This window comes from Eutrigla gurnardus (genome assembly GCF_963514095.1).
Source record: "Eutrigla gurnardus genome assembly, chromosome: 2".
NCBI lineage: Eukaryota > Metazoa > Chordata > Actinopteri > Perciformes > Triglidae > Eutrigla > Eutrigla gurnardus.
This window is the reverse complement of record NC_139916.1, coordinates 17,061,028-17,084,089: the sequence shown is the minus strand read 5'-3', so window position 1 is coordinate 17,084,089 and position 23,062 is coordinate 17,061,028. Positions and strand designations below refer to the sequence as shown.

General features: G+C 45.6%; 1 protein-coding gene across 5 annotated transcripts in view; it reads left to right on the top strand.

Moving 5' to 3' along the window:
* foxp4 (forkhead box P4) overlaps positions 1-23,062 on the top strand; it is a 390,233-nt gene that overhangs the window by 349,951 nt on the left and 17,220 nt on the right. For 2 of the 5 annotated variants that reach the window (XM_084032376.1, XM_084032375.1), the window contains 7 exons: positions 1,461-1,544; positions 10,740-10,862; positions 13,183-13,338; positions 16,911-17,049; positions 19,675-19,876; positions 20,341-20,439; positions 21,679-21,777. In XM_084032376.1, coding sequence (XP_083888502.1) covers positions 1,461-1,544; positions 10,740-10,862; positions 13,183-13,338; positions 16,911-17,049; positions 19,675-19,876; positions 20,341-20,439; positions 21,679-21,777 — 902 coding nt within the window. The remainder of the gene's footprint in view (positions 1-1,460; positions 1,545-10,739; positions 10,863-13,182; positions 13,339-16,910; positions 17,050-19,674; positions 19,877-20,340; positions 20,440-21,678; positions 21,778-23,062) is intronic. The other 3 variants (XM_084032378.1, XM_084032377.1, XM_084032379.1) reach the window with 3 other exon arrangements.

Sequence of the window (23,062 nt, the reverse complement as noted above, 5' to 3'; positions counted from 1 at the left end):
ATGTGACAATATACAGTGCGTGCTGCGCTGTTTCACGGCGTTACAGTTTTCTGTGGTTACCAGATGATGCAATAGAACAGATTTTTTTTTTGGTGCTGCATGATTGAGAAAGAGCTTCCATGGTGAAGAACAACCTTCATTCTGGCCGTTAATTTGCGGTGTACGCACACACACACACACACACACTCATGCGTGTGCGCGGACACACACACACACACACACACACACACACACACACACACACACACACACACACACAGGCAGACTTTCATAAATCAATATTTACTAAGGAACCTTTCCCCTTTGAGTCAGAGGAAGCAAATGTGCATCCTGCTGTCTCTGCTCTCTAACCCTGTCATGAGGTTGTGCTGGTGTATGTGTGTGTGTGTGTGTCTGTGTGTGTGTGTGTGTGTGTGAACTTACAGTAAATGCTCTCATGTTTGGAGATGGGTGTTTTCTTGTTTTGTTTTAGGAGCAGTTCAGACATTCCAACAAAAATGCCTGTTCCTCTGGGACTGATTTGTCTAAATGATAGAACGTTTTATTCTTTAATGCTACAACAAGCGACACGGTAATAAAAAGAGAGAAACGTAATGACACAAAGAAAGACATTTTTACAGTTTCTTTTACAGCGGAGGGGAAGGTATCGGAGGCAAAAACGCAAATAAGATGTGTAAAAAGGATGAATCGGCAACACTCAATGGCAGAGTGAAGGAAAGGAGGAGAGCTAGAAAGAGATGGTGTCACTGGTTTGAATGGACAGCACCGGAGGGCAGAAATGGGAGAAATGGGAAGAGGGGGAGGAGTGAAAAGGTGGGTGGTGGTTAGTCACAGCTCTTTAGGCCACATCGGGGCAAACGGTTCCTTGCATCACTCTGACACACACAAATACAGTGCCACTGACACACATGGAGATATGCTGACACACTTCTGCCTCAGAGGATGTGGAAAACCTACTTTGCACCTTCCTTGGAAAAAACAAGGAAAAGGGTGTTGGAGAGAGGGAGAGTGAATCAGAGGTGAGGGAGGGGGGGAGACACAAAGAAAGGAGGAGATGGCGAGTTTGGAGTTGAAGGAGGTTTTTAATGAGTTGGGATGAATTCATCATGTAGACGGACACGAATGCAGATACTCAAGCAGGCTGTATGTGCGCCAGGTGGACGTCTCATGTTGAGGAAATCCAACCTGACAGCTTGGCAAAGGGAGAGGGTGCATGGAGTGGCCAGTGGGAGATTTTTCTGCTTCTCTTTCCTCTAATTTAAAGAAAAAAAAGTTTGAACACATGGGTTTGTGTTGTGGGAAACCAAACTCGCGCACACGCGTTTTGTAAAAAAGATTTGAAGTGAGGTGTAACTTTGAAAGGTGTATGACTTGTGAGTGTGTTGTTGTTTGATTCTGCAAATATTCTCACTCTATGACCACGATGTGTTGCATGATGATCATCTATTTGTCCTCCGCAGGCCCTCCAGGCAGCAAGACAGTTCCTCCTCCAGCAGGCCTCTGGACTCAACTCCAGCAATGAGGTCAAACAGAGCCCTGTGCAGGTCAGAGCACACACACACACACACACACACACACACACACACACACCGAGTGTTGCATTGTCAGAGTCTGTATAATATTATGCCTTTGGCTGCTGCATCTTTGCCTTCACCAACTTGCCACGTCAACTACATATATAGGTGCATACTTCTCTCTCTCTCTCTTTCTCTCTCTCTCTCTCTGTCTGTCTGTGTCTCTATTTCTGTGAGTGCATGTGTGTGTGTGATTGTTAATGTGTGTGTGTGAATGAGGTCTTTGTGGAGATTGGGCAGCGAGCTGTTTTCAGAGTTGAATTCCACAGTAAGCAGAGAGAGTGAGGTTAGCTGGAGTGCAGGATCCCCACTGAAAGACACTTGAGGAGGACACACACACACACACACACACACACACACACACACACACACATTACCTCTATCAGTGTATGTTGAATATCACACGTGACATTACTTCTGGCAGTTTTTCTGGCCAAGTCTCATATCAATAAAGTGGGGCCATGGGTCCACTAGAGCAGCAGGCAGTCTAGCCGTGGCACTGCTCTTCTTATTAACATGCCACATTATAAACAGGCAGCTGGACCATCGCCGTATTGGAAATTAAGAATGAGATGGAAGAGACAGAAAGACGGAGTCAGAAGCAAGGATAAAGCCAGATCGTGTTTGCAGTGTCTGCAGGCAGGAAATGGGAAACTTTTCGCATTATAAAGGTGATAAGATAATAGACTGTAGGGAATCTAGATAAAAGGCAATTGTATTTTGGATATACCCGTAAGTGATGGAACAAAAAAACAAATAAGAATCCTTCATGGAACCATTTCATTCGTTCACATAAATATTTGGTGCTGGCTCATGTTTTTCCAGGAAAACTCCTCCAGTGCCTTTCATATGTCCAGCAGCAGGAAGGGGGTTTCTGTTAGAAATAAACAGAGGAAGAGCTGCTTGTTTAGGATGAACAGCAGTGGCCTTCATGACAGAGCAGAAAAAGACAAAAAGAACAGTCACCTAGAGGTCTATTGTCATCAACAGAAAGACCAAAGAAAAAGATTCCGCTGTGTCAGCCACACAGTTTAATGAGTTACCTCTGGCAATGCAAAAAAAAAAAAAAAAAAGACTGCTTATTATGAAGATGTCAGAAACGAAATACAATTTAGAAAAAGGAGGATACTGCAAATTACACTTTAATCAAAAATCACTTTATGACTTTGGATAGCAGCTGGCAGTTGGAGAAATTACATGGCAAAGATAATAAAATACATACTGTTTTACATCACATATGTATTGAAATTGCATTTAAACTGCAAATCGACGCAAAGTGGTGCAAACGTGGCTTAAATAAATGAATACATGAGACATGTTTCACAGTAGTTCACCTAAATGATGGTCCCCTCAAATCCACATTTGGCGGTGGAGCCAAATAGGTCAGTGCGTGTCATTGGTCTCCTTCTGGGTCGAACGCATCATCACACACTACTCCGCTTTGGCGTAGGATGGGAAATAAATAAAACGTTGCTATTCAAGCACGTTTTCTCATCTTAAAAATAACCAAAGAGAAGAAGAAGTAAAAAAAAAAAAAGACTGGTGAAGGAACTGAAAGTCGACATGAAATGCAAATCTATGAACACAGACACACACAAACACACCACCCCCTCTTCCACACTCTCAATATCTGTCTTGTTTGTCTTGTTTGTTGGTGCCTGGCCTGGCTCGCCTCTCTAGACTCTCCAGGGCATCCACGCTACATCTCTGTTGTCTGAGCTGTCAGCTTACATGGCCCCACATTCCAGCACTCACACACACACACACACACACACACACACACACACACACACACTTGGATTTACGTGGATGTGTTTGTTCTCCTCACAGTCAGAAACACAGGCGCAAATAGCAAAGCACCGCTGAAGTTGTTTCCTAGACTTCACAACTAACCTCTTAATCAGTCATTTCCAGCTTTTTGATCATTTCTAAATCACCAGGGTGAGTGAGCGATATTGTGATAATCTGGTCATTTCTAAAGGTGGCAGTGACCGACTGTACAGTCACACGGCGGCTCACATCAGGCACAAAATGGCCGTCCCCAGGTTGGTTCCTGCTGGGCTGCTCTCACACATGCAAATGAGCCTCAGCCAATAATGAGATCTTTAGGAGCTCGATAATTAGATTTTTCCCTTCTCTCTGAGGGAGAACGACAAAGGCAGACAGGGAGAGCGGGAAGACATCTATTCGTGTCTTGACTTCTCTGGAGAAGCCTTGGTCTGCGCTGACAACCCCCCACCCCCCCACACCCCCTCATCTTATACCACCCACCCCTTCCCCATCATATTTCTCCTCTTTTCTTTATTTATAATAGAGGGAGGATCTGAGCTGAGAGAAAAAGAAACGCTGAGATTATATCTGTTTTTTGATTGGTTGTTCAGAGATGGTCTCTGTGTTTGGCTGGCTGTGTGAGATGGTATCCATCCACTTTCTGCGCGTGAGGCATTGTCATGTGTCACATTCAGGAGAAACTCGGCAATAGCTCAAGTTTCTCCACAGACAATTGCAGAAAAATGGATTGTGTGCCACGAAATTGTTGCTACAGTTGCTCAAAACCACAATAATCATAGTGTGAAGGATTATTTATTTATTTGGAGTTTGATGATTCAAAACTAAAGAGGCGTTTTAATTTGATGCCAAAAAGTAATTTTACACAGATTGAAATAATACTTCATAATGTTATTGTATAATAATAACACTCACAATGACAGTTTGGAAATAAGCAACATTGCCATTTTGAATGGATATGTTATTGAGATTGTTATGTTTGTGGGCTTGTCGCTTTGTCACTAATGTTTAATACATAAACTCGATTTATGTTTACTGAAGACACCGAATAAAATAAACTGGGGATTGTTTATTAAGAGGTAAGAGAACTCATCACAGGTTTTAATAGTAGTAACTGTATGTCCTTATTCAGCAACGACTGCTAACGTTCCCTTAAGCAAGGCATGCATTAAAACCTGTTGCTGAGCCATGAGCTTGCAGGTGTAAATTAGTAACGGGTGTTATGGAAAAAGAGGGCGTAAGCTCAGTCAGTCTTTCCTGAACGAGTCAAAGTGATTACACTTGAAAGATATCCAAACCCTCCGCAGCATTTGGATTATTTCACTCTTTAGCTGTGTGTGTACGCAGAACGCATCGGACGTAATTGGCCACAGTTACCGTAATTGGTCGTGGCACGCGTTGCAACCGAGTGAATTGGTCGACACACAATTGGCAGAGAGTGTGCCAGTTGGCGGATTACCCAGCATGATGCGTAGCATGCCAACATGACCTGCCCCACGTTCTCCACAATGGACACACTTGGCACACGCTCCTGCAGGGGGGTGGGCACAAGCGGACACGTATACACTCACTTGGCAGACGCGCGCCTGGCACACTTAACACGCCGCCACTTGGCATGCGCACATACAGATTAACGCACGTGCTTGGCCGCGGCCCATACGTATGTAATTGAATAGCGCGGTGTCCTGTTTTCATGTATTATTGAGGAGCTCGTTTAATTAGGAAAAAAATGAAAAGACTCATTAGAGATATGTTAATTAGCTTGCCTCTCTGCTCTCTGGAGAGGGCTGGCACCGGCACAGTGGGACGGAGGAGGAGAGGGAGTCACGCGGGAACGACAGGAGAAAGAAACTGAGTCATGTCAGTATTAAAGCAAGAGTTTATTTCAATGGAAATACTTGTAATCAATATTATAACTCTAATGCACACGTTTTCAATACATATATGCTACTAAATAGATTCCCTGCCTTCCCCTGCTGCCTCATTTGAACCGATACGGATTTGTGGAAAAACTACCGAACATAAGAATTCTGAGGCAGAGTTCAAAGTCTTTTAACTAATCAACAAAAGTATGTGGAAAGATGAGTGTTTAGCCCCCCAGAGTCTGCGGTACTGAAGCGGTTCCTTCTCCCCTTCTCTTTTATTTCCTTTGAAAGTGTTTTTCCCAAAGCACTCCTTTTGTCCACTCAATGAAAGTGCTTAGTTGGCAGTTTCTCTTATTTGATGTGGAGGGAATCGGGGCTGCATGTGCCTGTGTGTTGGGGGGTAGTGCGGGGTCCTGACAGTTTGTGAAGGGTGTATGGGAGGAGGTTGAGCAGCCAGTGGAATGGGTTTTGGCTCTGGGCAGAAGGCTGGACAGACAGAGGGGAAGGATGGAGAGGAGAGGTTTGGGTCTGGCCACTGGAGTGTGAAACTCTTATTTTGTGATTTGAAACATGAGTGAAATCAGTAATGAAATATGGTCGATAACAGCCTCTCACACTTCCCAATGAAATGCCCTGAGTGTGTCAGTGTGTGTGTGTGTGTGTGTGTGTGCTTCTGGAAATGTGTTGTCATTTTTATTCTGATGCACTGGGGCGTTAGATGGAGGCAGGCGGCGGACGGAGGGAGGGAGGGAGGGAGGGAGGGGGGTAGAGGGGGAGAATTTTCCACTTGAACTTACTGGTCTTTCACTGTCCTCTCTAAAGTTTTTTTTTTTTTTTCATTTGTCTGGGCTCTGTCAGGGAGAGCTGAATGTTATGCGTGTACACATGCCTAGTGTATGTTTCTGTGTGCCTGTGTGAGTGTAGAACAAGGCCCAGCTCCCCACTCTCAGCAACCTGCATTCCTCTGTGGCCTCAGGTCCCTCTACTATCTTCACACCTCCATCATTTCATCTAATCATCCATCCCTCCATGCATGCATCCACACAACCACTCATCTATCCATCCCCCTTGGCATTCAACACATGCTGTCGTTGCTTGCACTTGTGGCTTGCACAAAAGTACATGTGATGTGACGGCATTAATAAATAGAAACATACTTTTGTGCCAGCGTACACATACAAATTGTTTGTAGACACTGCCGAAACATTACTCAGCAAAAATTCTGTGGCGGTAAGATGCCTGTATCATCCCCAGCCCCACCTGGCTACGCTCATCAGTTCTTCCCAGAGTAATGTGGCCCCTGGACCCACTGCAGATTAGCTGGAGGAGAGGTACTCACTATACACAATGGGGCCCTTTCACTTCCAGTGGAGGCCTGGCCCTGAGGTCCAAACAACGCTCTCAGTACAGTGGGTGCTCCTCTCCTTTTTTCTGTCCTGCCCCCCTTGCTTTATCCCCCCCGATGCTCTCCTCTCATTCCTGGGCATGATGAGCTCAGACATGCTGTTTACCTGGAGGGACTTAAAGAGGGTAAGGAGTGATGATAGCTGGTGAATAAACAACCCACAAAGAAGCAGAGGATTTCACCACACACCATTACGGTGACGTCCAAGGAAGGTTTTAGGAAAAGAAGGGAAAAAAAACATTAAAGCAATTATTACGGAGTGAACAAAAGACTGGAAGACAGAGGCCAGTTTTTATGCACGTCAGTGTGTCTGTGTGAGTGTGGGTGACAGGAAGAGAGGCAGGCGTCCCTTCTAGGGTGAGGTGGTAATGCTCAGTGACAAGGATAAACAGCACTGGGGTTTGGTCCTACCAGGAGAGGGGGATGAGAGGGTGGAGGGGAGGTTTGTGTCAGCCCCTCTCTCCTCCTCCTGCTTTCTCCTCTGTCATTTTTTCAATTATCCCTCTCTCCCGCGTGTCCCCATAGACCCAGAGGCAGGGCCCGCATCATTTAGACTGAGAGCCTGTTTAGATTCTGATTATAGCCTCCTTTCTTCTCACCACTTACTGCCATCTTACACACACACACACACACACACACGCACACACACACACACACACGTACTGGCTGAATATTTTTGAGCCAGCATGAGGTGAATAACCGTAGCAATAAATGTATCTGTTCAGGACACACACACTCTAGTTGTAGCTTTTTTTTTAAACTCCCACATTTCTGTTAAATGTGATGATTTGGCATGCACGAGCATTAACTGATGGTAAAGAATGCTTTATTATAGAACGGTATCTCAATTAGAAGAAAGGAGAAGGTGTGAAAACCAAAGTTTGCTCCTCAATTAGAGAAGATGCAATCATACGACCAGTCTGTCTATATATAAACACAGTGCTGAGCCGCACTGGGCTTATTCCCTCGGCTGCATGCTGGTGTAATATCAGATAGCCCTTCTCTCCTCTCTTCCAAAGGTTTCATCTGAAATGGAAAGTGGGGCTTCCTCCTCGTTAGAATGAAAAGTCATCAAGGGAGGAGAGGAGAGAGGGATGGAGGCTCATTGAAATGCGAGTTACATCCCCCTTCTTTCTCTCTCATGCTCCTCTGGGACTTCATGCCTTTCTCCTCCTTCTCCTTCCCATCTTTAGGGCACTCCCTCGCTCCCTCTCTTCCTTTGTTAATCAGTTAAACTCCCTCTTCAAACAACCCCTCTAATTACTCCTCCACTCACTGTAAACGACAAGGCTGACTCTCGCTTCCCCATCCCCCCCCCACGCCCAGCTCTCTCTTCCCAAGACAGGGGTTGACCTCTGTCAGCCACCGACCCCTCAGCAGTGTGTGTGTGTGTGACTGTATGACTGATTCTTGCATGTTTAAATCCTACTATTAATTGAACTTCCACATTTGTCCAACACCTACTGTAAAGGATTGTGTGATTGCTCACTTGAATTTGTGCGTCGTCGCTGCTATTTCAAGCTTTAGGCCACATTTCTCCATTGAAAGCTGCTTTCTCTCTCCGTGTGACTCGTCACACACATCGGTCTGTTTTTCAATCATTATTTCCTTTCTCAGTCCCTTCCTTTCACCTCCTTCTCTCCTTTCTTCCACCGAGTGTGGATGGGCTCCTTCCTTCTCCCCTCTCTCTTCCCCCCTAAGCTTCACCTCTCTCCCACTAATCTACCACACATCTCTCCCTTTTAAATTAACATGCAACATAAAAAAAAAAATGGGATGACAGTAGAGGGAAAAAAAATTAAATGCATTTAATAAATGGCTGACTTCAAATCACCCGGCTTTTCAGAATCTGGCTATTCACAGTCCAATGAAAGGGGAGAAATCATTCACCGGGAGAGACAAAGCCGAATGAAAATATAATTCCGCATTGTGAAGCGCTTTTGTCCTGGCCCGTCAAATCGCTAATGGCGAGGCTTTTGTTTTGTGGCGGCGCTCTCAGGCTGGCGGTGTCGTATGGCGGTGGCAACGCGTGCCCCATAATCACCACGCTTTGTGATATTAGATTATAGGGGCAATTAATGGCGTCAAACCTTAACTACTCAGCATTCAGCCCGCCTCACACACATTCAGCCTTTAAACACATGAATGCGTGCACACTCGCTCACACACACATGGCCGTATATCAGCACTTGCACACATGGACGCACGTTTGATGCTGGCGTCGGAGCGTCAGCCAACACACAGAAAGGTGCTATAACTCCAGTAATTATTACGCCTGTGACTTGAAATGTCAATGGTGGTGTGTATAAAATAGAATGTATGAGTTGTCAAGGAGGAAGAATGGGATGCACAAGAGCAATTAATTACAGCTTTTCATTTGGCAGCTTAGACTGACAAGGCCCGGTGGCGGGGGCAAGCTGGCATGACGCCAAGCAGCACCCATCACCACCCCCACCTTACCCGCTGCACTCCCCTCCGCCTGCTCCTTTACCAACTGCCACGACACGACCCTTCCTCTGCCTCAACCCGCTCTGACTCTGTCTTTTCTTCTTCTTCTTCTTCTTCTTCTTCTGCTTCTTCTTCTTCTACTTCTTCTTCTGCTTCTTCTTCTTCTTCTTCACACACACACTCTTGCTACAGCTCATTCATCTACGCACCATTCTCTCCATCCCCTCAGTGTGTGGGTTAGTTAGAAAAGCATGCTTCGATAAAGACAGTGTGTCAGGCATAAGCAGAGAAAAAGAAGGCGAGATTAAGGCAGCGAGGGGGAGACGCCAGGCCAGGTGGGACAAGAGAGCGTCAGTATTTATGGCCAATCTTGTTTACGAAGTCAAATCAGCTCTTTACAGATTTAATTTACCGCTGACAGATCGTCTCCACTCTCCGCCACACAATTCCCTCTCCCATCACCCTCCCCTACCTGCCATCCCCTCAGGTGGTGAGACTTCTCTGAAGAGAGCTGCACACACAGGCACTTGTGCATGCCCACACACACACACACACACACACAAGCCCCCACACGCTGTTTGACCATGAGAGAGATTGATATTTCACTACTGAGTGAAAATAGATAAATGGCCAATTTCAGTGGCGATAACTCACTCTTGTATTTCTCTGTAAAGGAGCCATCCCGTCTCCACAGAAAGGATTATTTGTATTGAGAAGGCAGTATATTTTATTGATGTATAGGCAGGGAGGGAAGACTCCATCTCACTCCTCTCGCCTAAATATCGCTCAGTGTCTGAACCGCTCTTTCGCTCTCATCTCCCTTGATGTTTTCCCGAAACCTTAATTCAGTTAGTAAATACAAAAGCACTTTGTCAGCCGGATTGTCTGCGCGGCGTTTCATTTATTCGCTCAGCATTCACGCGTTTGTGTGTGTGTGTCTCAGTTTCTGATTTACACAGTAAGCTTGTCTTCTGTTTTGCAATGTTTGTCATCAGATTAGCATCCCTGCCCATCTCTGTGTACAATGCGTGCATATTGTGCATGTGTATTAGGATGTGCTTGCACAACACATCTGCAAGATTCACCACGTTCCTCTCCCTCTCTCTCCCCCTGCCTTTGCCTGCCTGCAGCTCTATCTGATGAGATAGACATCTCATCAGATAACCACTTTGTTGCTCCTTTCTTCTTAGCCAGCCTTGAATGTGTGGAAAGAGAATCGGAGGCCGTCCTAATCATGTGTTTATAAAAGCAGATAAGATTTTATATTTTGCGCCGAGATTGCATATCTATCCTTTTATCTGTCTGATGTCACAGAAATTGCCTTGTGGAGGAAAGTGTCAACAATATGTGTGCGCTGTGATGCGTCTGTCTATTTATCTGTTTATCTTTGTCTGATGTTGCCAGCTCCGTCTGACAACAGAGAATGAGAGACAACACCTCTCTAACTTTACCTGTCCATACCAGCATACTATACAGCCTCCATCCATGTGTTTGTTTTGACTTGAGCGTTCAGTTGCAGGCACAGTCATGCTTAAAGCTTGCTGTGCTGCCTGGGCCTTTTCACACAAAGCTCAACCCATTGATTGAGGTGTCCTACTTTTGCCAGCTAGTATGTAAGTGTAGCTAATCTGAAACGTCTGTGTGCTGTGCTGTCTTCAGGTGCCTGTCTCCATGGCTATGATGAGTCCACAGATGATCACTCCACAGCAGATGCAACAGATCCTGTCTCCCCCTCAGCTCCAGGCCCTGCTGCAGCAACAGCAGGCTCTAATGCTACAGCAGGTAAAACTCACACACACACACACACACATACACACACACACACGCTCTGGTTGGACCCGGTCCCGGGCCGGCATGTTTGAATGTGTCTGTTTTAGTAGGCGCTGACACACACTGGGCGTGATTGTGTCTTATTCAATGCTCGGAGATCTTTGAAGATAAAGACCCGTCCACATATCCACTTATACACACGTTGTCATTTGGAGTACCTTTTGCATTGTTGCCAGGAGAATGTGCATGCTCCCGCCTGCAGCCACATATGTGTACACATAAACACACAACACACACACACACACACATTTGTTCACTTTTCAGCAAGTGAATCATAGTGATTCAGGCGAGTGTGTGTTGATGCCCGGCATGTGAGAGAGGGGTTGCCATGTCGACACAAACCAATAAACACTCTTCATCTGCAACAGATCTGTCATATACACAGCCGCAGCTACCTGTGACCTGCCACCTACACACGCGAAATACTCACGCAACCTTGTAAAGGCTGTGAAGGGGACTATTAACAGAGTGGGGACAGAGAAGCAATTACAGCAATGGAGGTGTCTAGAAAACACAAATAAGAAAGCATACATATACGTGCAGGCGAGGCCGGAGCAGACAGTAGATTTAATAAGGGAGCGGTAGCTTAAGGCAAGTATGAATTGCAGTGTGAAGATCTGACAACATGCATCATAATGAAAATGTGCTGGCTTTCTGGAGACAGACATGCAGATGCCTAAGAACCTCTTCACCAGCTCTTTTTTCTCTAATGAGGAAAAAGGAGATGGGGGGGGGGGGGGGGGGGGGGGTACTGCACACTTACTCACTCTCTCTCTCTCTCTCTCTCACACACACACACACATACACACATTACACTCCCACTATTAAAACCACTGAGTTTAACATTGCTCTCCCACATAATTAACCACAGTATGGACTTGCTCTTAGTGTGTATCTGCAAATCAGGCACTTTTATACACGCGCACACACACACACACACACACACACACAGAGAGAGAGAGAGAGAACAATCAACCAACATATCACTCACTGAAGCATTAAATTTCATATCCCCATGGCAATACAGCATTGTGTAAGAGTGTAAGTAAGGTTTACGGCCCACTGCTGCACAGCAGTTGTGGATTTGCATGTGTGAGTGTATGTTTAACCTTTAAGTTTCCTCTAACCTTTACTCATGCTACAGCTGCTCTGCCTTTCTTTCTTAGTGAATTCACTAAAGTCAAGGTCATGGTAATAGGCTGGAGAGGTGAGTGCCTCACTTACACATACTCTTAATGCACAGAGCCACTGAATCAAATCATTAAAAAGACCTTAATTATCACTTAATTATTCCCTCAATTCACCACTCTCCAGCCGTGTGTGTGTGCGTGCGTGCGTGTGTGTGCGTTTGCATATGCATTTGTCTGCGTGATGAGGAGGCGAGCACGGCTAGTGACGCGGAAAAGAGAGATTAACTCGGCCTAAGGAGCGATAAAAGAGAGGAGAGACAGATGGAAAAGAAAGAGCTGCAAGAAGGAATGAGTCCTGGATTTAAAATAAATGAAGAAGAGACGTCATCGTACAAAAGCACAGACAATTATGTAAATGTGAAGTTATGGCTGGGATAAGATGGAACGTGGATATGTAAGACACAAAAGGAGGAGCCCCATCACATTAGGCCGGCTGTGAGTTGAGGATGGGCAGCAGTGTGCCGTCTGCTCACTGCAGGGTCAGACGGATGAGAGACCCAAACAACTGCTGCGCTGTGAAGTCATTCTCTGCTGAAAAGGGTCTTTGAGCATTTGACGCAGCATGAAACAAAGACAAACTGCAGACGGACACATGTACAGGCTGATCTCAGGAGGGGATGTGCAGCTGTATTTCTGGACCGTGTCCTTGTGGCCGTCTGCACTGTGCCACACTCAGATCCTTTCACACAGTTTTGATGAACTGAATAATCCAAGCAAGTTCAGCAGTAGCCGCGTCATACACAATCACTTAACAGCACAACTCGACAAACCATAGAGCTCCATTATATTCTTCAGGAGTCTTCTTTGTCAGGTCTGTGTTTGCTTGTTGTGCGTGGTGAGTCAATAAACCACACACCGCCACAACAATAAACTGTGGCCTTCGCTGAGAGGAACAGCAAAGCGGCCGCATTCCTTAAGACTCCCATTCAAGTCATGGTGTCTGATTATAGCTCGGCGTTTCACCCTGGGACGACTCTGCTATTGTTGAGGTTGATACAAAGTGTGTTGTGACTCATTCGCTTCATATTTCTCCATCACCCAATCCCCTACCCCACCTCCCCCCTCTCTGTGTCTGTCTCTAGTTACAGGAGTACTACAAGAAGCAGCAGGAGCAGTTGCATCTCCAGCTTCTGAGTCAGCAGCAACAGCAGCAGCAGCAGCAACAGCAGCAGCAGCAGCAGCAACAACAGCAGCAGCAGCAACAGCAGCAGCAAGCCGGGAAGCAAGCGGCAAAAGAGGTGAACTAGTACACACTAGAGTACACACTCACTTAGCTCAAGTACACTCTGAAGGACAGGAGTGCCCTTAAACACCGTAAAAGTGGTTAACATGGGAGCCATCAGAAGGAAATAAAATCACCTGGAGGATCTAATGTATAGCATACATGCATCGCTCTCCTCCTCCTCCTCCTCTCTAAATTATTGCTATGTGTAGAAGCCTGTCTCAGTACAACAATTAGCAAATATGGATTTGAACTTTTTCCACCGGCATGTCGCGGCAGTGGAGGAGTGCTGCACTGAGCCGTACGCTCCCCTGCCGAAGTATTCATCGCATGCCTTCAGCTCTAAGCCCGAAGTGAAATCTCTCTGTAGGAGGAGTCTTCCACTCTTTTTATTGTCAATTAACCCCACCGGCATTAGGAGCCTCCCTTGCTCTCCTTTCTCTCTGTCACATACAGGAATATGCATGAACACACACACACACACACTCTCTGCACCAGGTTTAACTACAGCTGTGGTACAGTAGGATATCAGAGGATCAACTAGGATCACATCGTGGCACAACAAAGAGGATCTGAATCGATAGGACAAGATTGCTGTCGTAACCTGTGTGTGTGTGTGTGTGTGTGTGTGTGTGTGTGCGTGTGTGTGTGCGTGTGTGTGCGTACTTGTGAGACATTTTTGTTACATGAATGCTCTTTCACCAAATTACTGAGCCCACAGAGGGCCATGCAGGAGACAGATTTAGGAGAAGGGCCTCATGAGACTTTTCTGATAAATGCATGAGGAGACACATCCTAGATTTCTCCTCCTCCCCCCCCATGGGCCCTTCCACGCACCCCGCCCCACAAAACTCCTCGCAGACAGCGGTCAACCAACTCGACCGTGACCAAAGCAAAGCAGTTGTGGTTGACTCGCATGTTGAGAGGGTGTCTGAATGGCTTTTCCCTTCATCCGTCCTCCTCGCTGCTGTCCCAGTTTTCAGGTTTGTTGTCCTGTAACAACGACACAAGTGCAAACACTGGTCACACGGCTGCACATACATGCAGAGCGGCGAGAGGCTTGATGTGTGATGGTTCACCGCACAAACACATACACTTGAGGGAATATGCCTCCCCACAGAGCTGTGTACAGCTGATATGACTAAGGCCATTCCCGGCAGTAAGTGTTTTTCAGTTTCGGTGAGCCATCAATCAAAACAAAAAAAGAAAAAACACCTTTTTAGTCGCCTCTTGTATCACTACTGGTGGAGCAGGTCCTCTCAGATATTGAGGCAGGAGGTGTGCATCATCCAAAGCCTCACATCAGGTGTCATTGATGTGAGGCTTTGAAACATTTGTAAGCCTGTCCCACAGCGCAAAATACCCAGCCATTAGGGGAGAATATTGTCTCCGAAGCTTTAAACTGGCTAGAGTAGTGTTGCAGACCAGGTTGTGAAAGAGGCTTTAAAACAACTTGTGGTTTTAGCAGGCCTTGAACACACCCAGGAAACGAGAAGAGACAGAGGTGGAAGCAGAGAGAATGAAACAGAAAATCTCTCCTCTGCCTTTTAGAGTGTTTGTGCTCGAGTGGCTGTGACTTGTTGCCCTTTTCCCCTCTTTTCTGTATCCCTCCTCACTTTCTTGTCCGCGTGGAAGTGATGCATAGAAAGAAAGAGTATGTATGCGCAAGTAGAGTCAGTGTTTGTGTGTGTTGCCAGTGCATTTGGGACCGGTCAGGAGTCAGCTTAATGAAGTGGCTCTGACCATCACAAGAGATCTGTGTGTGTGTGTGTGTGTGTGCATGTGTGTGTGTGCGTGTGAGAGTTTGTGTGTGTGTGTGTGTGCGTGTCTGTCTGTGAGTATCCTTGTGTGTGTGTGGATCTGTGTGACTGGCAGGCTCAGACAGTGTGTGATGTGCTCATAAATCACATTGACAGCCTGTTACTGCGCTAGCTTTGGCCACTCAGCCACAGCTAATGTAAACAGAACACAGACACACACAGGCACATACACACACACACACGCACACACACACACACACAATGTATGTTTTAAAGAACCATAGCCATATCTCAGGAGAGAATGAGAGACGGAGGGGGGAGTGAAAGAAATCAAATGGACAGACAAGTAGAAACAGAGGGCTGGAAAGAGGGGAAAAGATGGGGAGGAAACAGTTCAGTCGGGAAATTCTCATCATGATAGACTGTTTATTGCAACGAATGTGAATTTGGCAGCTCACTTCAAGAATTGAATCATGTAAGCATGACACAGATTTAGTCTGTGACTATAACCCGTTGCCTATGACAACGTTTGCGCAGACCAAAGAAGTGCATTCGGGGGCCCTGAACAAACATTTCTCTGTGGTCCGAGAATTGTCACCACTTTTAATTTATTCCTCGTGGTCTCAGATATCCAGCAAATAGCATAGTACAAATATTGAAGCATTTTTTGTTAACATGAAGACGTATAACTGAAACGAGCCATTAAACCAGTGCCTTTTTCATCCTTCTCTGTTTTTCTTTTGTAAAAAGTAGTTGTGCTTACTCTACACACCTCCTAACAGCCTCCTCCCACACACAAACACACAGCCATCACACTTCTTCTCCCCAGGCACCCCAGTCTGAAAGGAAGTGACCTATCTGCCCTTCCTGTGAGATCCTCTCTGTTCAAAGAGTTCCAGGCTGCCACCGTCTCTCACACACACACATGCACACACAAAGAGCAGTTCCCCAAGTTGTATTTATTTATTTTTCCTCTCCACTAGTTATCTGTGAGAGATAAAGTCCATCTCTCTCGGGGATTAGTCGGGGGGGACTTCAAACAGAGCAGCACAGGCCAGGTTTGGCCCAGACTGGGAGGGCAGGAAAGGGGACGTTTCTGACCGTAACACACACCGACATTATCGCCACGCGCCTTGTAGCCTTTCCCATTCTCCCTTCAACCTTCCTCATTCACTTCCCTCCTTCTCTTCCCTCCTCAGGGTCCTAACGGTTTAGCGTCAGGCTTTTCTTCCTTTTAATACAGAACTTTTATTTATTTTATATGGTGTTAGTTGACTTTATACTTGAATTTGTTGAGACTCAAGGATCTAATGGGACAAGCAGACCAATTGAAATCATAATAACAGACGAGGGAAGGGCTTCTTTTTAGATGTAAAAGGAAAAAAGACTAAATCAAGGGCAATTATCTAAGTCTAGCGTTAGTTCAAAACTATCATTAAAGAACTTGTCACTTTTACAATATTTAATTATTTTGAGAGTTTGTTGTGAGTGCAAGCAGATTCCTGTATGGAAATACTTTGGTTTGATGTGTTTGTTGTGAGTGCCAAATGTAGCGGAGGGCTTATTAATACAAAATAAAAATGTCATTCTGTGCTGATTTTAAATACATCAGTTTGTCACTATCTGAACAAGGACCTGTGGGTGCAATATTTTAGAAATATTACTATTGGTGTCAATCACTTATTTTCTGAATTAAAAGAAATAATTTAAGAATTAAAAGATTCACAAAAGACTAAAAAACAAAAGAGTGGATAAAGAACTTGTTGACGATAACATGGAAGCAATAGGTAACTTGTTAACATTTTCTACCCTGTGTTTTGGTCCGCAGCAGTTAGGAAGCAAGCAGTTGGCATTCCAGCAGCAGCTGATCCAGATGCAGCAGCTTCAGCAGCAGCACATCCTCAACCTCCAGAGACAAGGCCTGGTCCCACTGCAGCCCACCGCTTCCATGCAGTCTCTGCAGCAAGGTACGTGCATGCACACACAAACACACACACTAATCATTCCACACTCACTCACTCACTCAGACAAACATGCATACACACATGTTCATAACTGAATACACACACACACTCACACAGGCCTTTGCCCAATGTCGCATGTGAAGCCTGTTAAGTTAATCAGCCTATAAAAGATAAAAGGAAACCTGATTGGTGGGTTTGTGGAAGGTACTCATTTGGATAATAGGTAAAATATGCCACTAAACCCCCTGCATGGAGTGTGTGTGTGTGTGTGTGTGTGTGTGTGTGTGTGTGTGTGTGTGTGTGTGTGTGTGTGTGTGTGTGTGTGTGTGTGTGTGTGTGTGCTTGGTTTCTGCACTTGAGATTCACCAGACCCAAGAACATCATCGCTTGCTATGGCTGTGCCCTCTGGATTTTTTTTCTTTTTTTGTTCCTATATGCAGTTTCTCCCACAGTCCCTTATTTTGTCAGTATGGTTTTAGAATGATAAATGTTGACTGTTGGCTGGCCCACCCTTATTGAAATTGTGTGTGTATGTGTGTCTTTTGTCTGCACAGTGTCTAATGCACACACACACACACACACACTAAGTCAGACGCGGAGAAATGCTTTACAGGCTCTAAAGTGGCCGTAACATTGCTAAAGCGCTGACTGAGTTGACTAAACATACCGGTTTCCTTCCCTCCGTCTGTCTGATCTCTCTCTCTTTCTCTCACATGCAGTCGCACACAAGCATTCAAACTCACAAAAACTAAACATTTCAATTTAATTTAGAATATGTTCGTTAATAAATCAGCTTAATACAACACCCAAGAACTGCACTGAAACTTTAGTGTCAATTCTGCATGTTTGTGTTAATGCACTTGGGGGCAGGGGGGGGGGGGGGGTCTACTGCAGGGTAAGTAGAATTACCAGTTCACAGGGAGAGTGGAAAAACAAACGAGTAGATATAAATTGAAAACAAATGAAAAGACGGACGCCACAGTTTTGGATAGAAAAGTGTTGTTTTTCAGACAGTTGCAAACATTTGGCTTTGGCATCTCCTTCTCTCCCTCTCCCTCCGTATCAGAGTGGAATTTCCCTGCAGTATGAAAGAGCCGGTCCATTGTGACGGCTCAGCCAGGCGTGAGCCAGAGCATTCCTCTGACCAGCCATGCTACACAAACACACAAACACACATGCATAAACACTGGCACCTACACACACACACACAATTGCACACACAATTGCCCGGCCTCAAAGGGCTGTTGTGTCCGGTGGGTAGTTGGTGGGGAGGGAAACTGGGGAGGGGTCCTAGTGTGGTTTTTGTTTATTTCTTTTCCTGCATTAAGACGGCGGCACTTCGTAGATATCTCGTGACTGCTGAGCTACTTACTTCAGTTCAGCTTGTTTCACCAAGAGTGTGTTTCAGCAGTTTCTTCACACACAAAAATCCATTAGATTGGACTTCATCCTGTTAGACCCCACCTTCTTAGTAACTTAAGGCTACTTCCTAGCATGTCTCGTGTCTGCAGACATCAATGTGAAAGAAATATGACCCTCGCAGCCAGATGTGGGTGTGTATGTTATAATAGTTAACAAAAGCACTCTCATTCACGCAAATACTTTGTAAATGTCGACACTAGCCAGGGGAAATTGTGAGAGTGCATACATTCACCTGAATGCACACAAAGTCTGGATTTTTCTTTGTACACAAATCTGTTCTGCTCTCAGCTGTTTACAGTTTGAGGTTTGCTTGCTTTGCACTCATAAGTTAACAGCTGACTTTGACCAGAATCTCCTTTTTTCCCTCTCTTGTTTTTGGATTGGATGAATGTGGTATGAGTTAGTCCGATAAGTCAAAAGAGGAAACTCTTTATCTAAAAATCCCTTAACTACTTTACACTTTCACTCCCTGTGTGTTTCCACACATTGATCAGGTTTCTTGGATAATACACACACACACACACACACAGAAATCTATGCACACATCGCCTCATTCCTCCACACTGAGAACTTTTATTTTGGCGGGACCGCAGAAGAATGCAGACAAAGCAGACATAATATTTGGATTGCTGCAAGGTCTGTGAATGTGTGTGTGTGTGTGCAGATGTGTGTGTGTGGCTGCATGCATGCGTACGTATGTGCAATGTAAGGTCCAATGGAGTATGCTGTGGCGTTTTAGGCGTCTCTCTCCCTGTGAAATTGGAGCAGAAATAACAAAGAACTGTGCACCCACCCTGTTCAGACAAATAGTGGTAGTGACAGGAGCCGCGGTGCTGGTGGACAGTAGCAATTGCCAACAGAGATTAAGAAATAGTTGAGGAATAGTGGATATTTGGAAAGATAACAAAAACATGCAGAAATTAACCTCTTGTCTGTTTGACTTTGTCCTGTTTTTCTCTCTAAACCACTCCCAGGGGACTGTAATAGTTGTAATATGTGTTTGACCTCTTTGTCACATCCGTTTATTTACAGTGTGTCTGTATGTGGGTGATATTGTCTCATCTGGCTCGCTATTGACCGCATTTCTCCTGGTTTGAATAGGCTTAACGTAAATTAAATATCCTAGAATCATATTTGCACTGAAACATCTGAAAGTGATCAACTGACGCGAGGTTGCCAAGTTAACCGTGCGTTGCTTCTCTGCAGCGATGTGTCCGTCAGACCTCCAACAGCTGTGGAAGGAGGTGTCGGGGGTGCAGTCCAGTGAGGAGGCCTTGAAACAGGCCGAGGGCCTGGACTTGAGCACCAACAGCTCCAATTCTACCTCAGCCTATTCCAAAGCTGCCAGCGCTCACATCCCATTGCACAGCCTGATCAACGGACAGAGCCACACCCCAAAGAGAGACAGGTACAGTAGTGTACAGCATGTCAAAACACTCCAAAGTATCCACATTGTGATAGCCAGCTGTCCTCGGTGTGACCTGCAGTCTTTCTAACATGCACACTCCTGCTTTGTCGTTTACTGGCGTTTAACTTTGAGGTTTTAGCTCCATATCTATGCACCTAAACACAAAACACACACATGGAGCATATCACACATCACCAGGGTGTAAACGTCTCCCAGCTCATTTGATGGGAGGTGTGTTGGGTTCAGTATGTCCTCCCAGTATCCTGTCAACCACATGCAAGTGTAGTATAGAGGAGGGGGGTGGTGGATGCAAGCTGAGAATTATTAGTCATCAGTATTTGTAGATGTGAATTTGCGTTGACATATTGGAGGTGCGTGTGTTAGGAGTACTTGCACCACGCGTATGAGGGCTGTGTTGTCCTATGGCTTTGTTGGCTGCTCACGGGCTTGTCTCCATCTTTCAGAGCCAGACTGTTTGAGTGGATATCCTCCTTCTCCAAGGCGGACAGCGGAGATGACCATGTCCCCCTTTACTCCAAAGGTGGCCAACCCCCCAGCAGCCAGTGAGTAGCACATCCACACAGACATGAGAGGACAAGATCAGTTAAAAGAGCTTCTGCAAGTCGATCAAGATATGTCCTGCGCTGTCATACTGCGAGCTACAGTGTGCTGCTGGTAGCCCAGCAGAGTTAGCTTGAGTAGACATGCAGAGGGTTGCATTAGTGTGTTAGCCTGCTCAGCTAATGCATGGCTGATGTGGAGGAGAATGTGGTTGCCAGCAGTTTGTCATGTCTGCTGTCTGAGCTGCTTCTGAGTTGACTCAACCACAGCCAGCACACACACACACACACACACACACACACACGTGCTGACACGCACAAGCTCCAAACCTCAGCCAGCACATATGATCAGGAAGAGGCGGAAAAGCAAAGGGAGAGGGAGAGAGACATGTTTCCATCTGCAAGACAAATGGTTTTTGTTAGACAACCTTCTGATGTTGATTTGGGAGAATCCCCATCCCAGTCCCCACACACACGTGCACACACACCCATGCGCGCGCACACACACACACACATACACGGTCATGTAAATATATGTGGAGACAGCAGTCGCCGGCGAAGGTCCAAGTCTGAACCACATCTGCTACTGGACCTGCCACACACACACACACACACACACACAAGCTTACATGCACAGACACAGTTACTTTACCCTGGGCCCAAACCAAACCTGGCCCAGTCTTTTATCGCCACACACACACAAACGCTCATAAATATGCACAGATGCACACACAAAAACACACGTGCGCGCACACGTAATCTCACCACAAAAGAACAACCAGCACATGACGGCAGCCGCCGCCAATCAGTCATGGCTGGTTGGTCCTGTGCCGATTCTGTGTCAACTCCTGAAACATAAGAACGCACCCCAACACTAACAGACACACACATACACAAGACCTATGCCAAGGACAGAGAGAGAGAGAGAGACAGGTCATGGACTTAAGAATTTAGCTCTGAGGTTGCTGGACCAATTCCCTTATTTGCCTGGCTTCTGTAACTGACCCCGCTCTGCTCTAACCTCCTCTCTCTGCACTTGGCTTTGTGAATTGTACAAACTAATGACTGCTAACCAGACTCAGATGGCTCTATTGATGCTTCTGCTGCTACAGTTAGTTTTGCATTTGTGTGTGTGAGTGTGTGGAATGTCAAGGCTTTCTTATTATCAGAAAGACAATTGCTTTTATTTGTTGTATATTTCTTGCACAGAATAAAGTATGATAAATGTAACCCCTTCCACAGTCACGAGGAGCATGCCGGCTCCCATCCACTCTACGGCCATGGAGAGTGCAAGTGGCCTGGCTGTGAAGCACTGTGTGAGGACATGGGACAGTTCATCAAGTAAGTTTACAACCGTCTAAAATCATGATTTATCACACATAGTTGGGGGTAACAGATGGAAATACTGCACCACACAATGAAAAACATACACATGCTTGATAGGGATGACTGCTTTGAGTCTTTGCATCCTGTAGCTCAACGGTAGAGGTTCTTTTTGGACCAGCACCTGTTCAAGGGGAATGTCGCTTCTGTACTTCGACGTGTTTCACAGTGAACAGCTAAAAAAAGTGGGCAGGCTTAGAGTTTAGCGGGCTACGGCACACTCATCCCCCTCACTTGTTGTTAGATAAGGAGGAGGTCGAGGGAGAGATGAAAGGGAGAGTTTCCCAACTTTCAACCGTCTCTGTGGTAGCATGCAGATGAGTGGTGCTCTCCTCCCCCACTACCATCCACAAAGCTGTGGTTTAATGTGACCAGTGTGGGTTTTATTTGATTGGATGACTTAAAGTCATCAATCATTTGAAAACTTTTTCACAGAAGACAAAAGACAGGAATGTAATCGTGGGTGATACAGTGATTTATTTAGTAGGAACCAAAGATTGACAGTTGTTGCTCAATGTTGGAGTTTCGTCACGTACATCACCGGTGTTTCGCATTGGCTCACTAATTTATCAGTTGCAACCTGTTACATCACATTCATGCACACACATACAGGTACACACATCCACTCAACGTGTGTGTAAACTGTCTGTTTTTCAAGGAATTCTTTATTCTACAACCTCTTCTCTTGCTTTGGTAGTATTTGTTGCCAAGTCTTTCCTTCATTTGGTTGGTGTATTGGTTTTTATTGTCTGCATACGTTTGTGTTTTTACACATTGGGCCTCATTCACCAAGTGTTCTTAGGAAGACATTTGTTCTTAAACCCCACTAATGCACTTTCCATGAAGCTAATTAGGAAGAACTGGCACGAGCTTTCAATTTACGAAGACGTGGGAATCATCAAGATAAGAACATTTTCCTAGGAACTTTCTTAAGAAAACATTTAAGATTGTTTTGCTTCAGAAGAAAGATGACTCTTAATCAGCTTCATCATCTTTTTGTTCCCACAACAGAAGTAAAGACACTCATTCCCACTCTGCTTCCATCATATTACTTCCCAGTTTGTCAGTCACTGGTAGATATGGATGTAGTCGCTGGCCTTGACATTTTGCCACCTCCTCCCCCGTCACTCACCGTACAGCGGACTTCCCCGTGGCACCGTGGCTACTAACGAAGGCTTCACAAGCCTTTAATGAAGCCCTAAACAAACTCCCACTCTCATTATCGGTGTGGATCTCTCAGCCA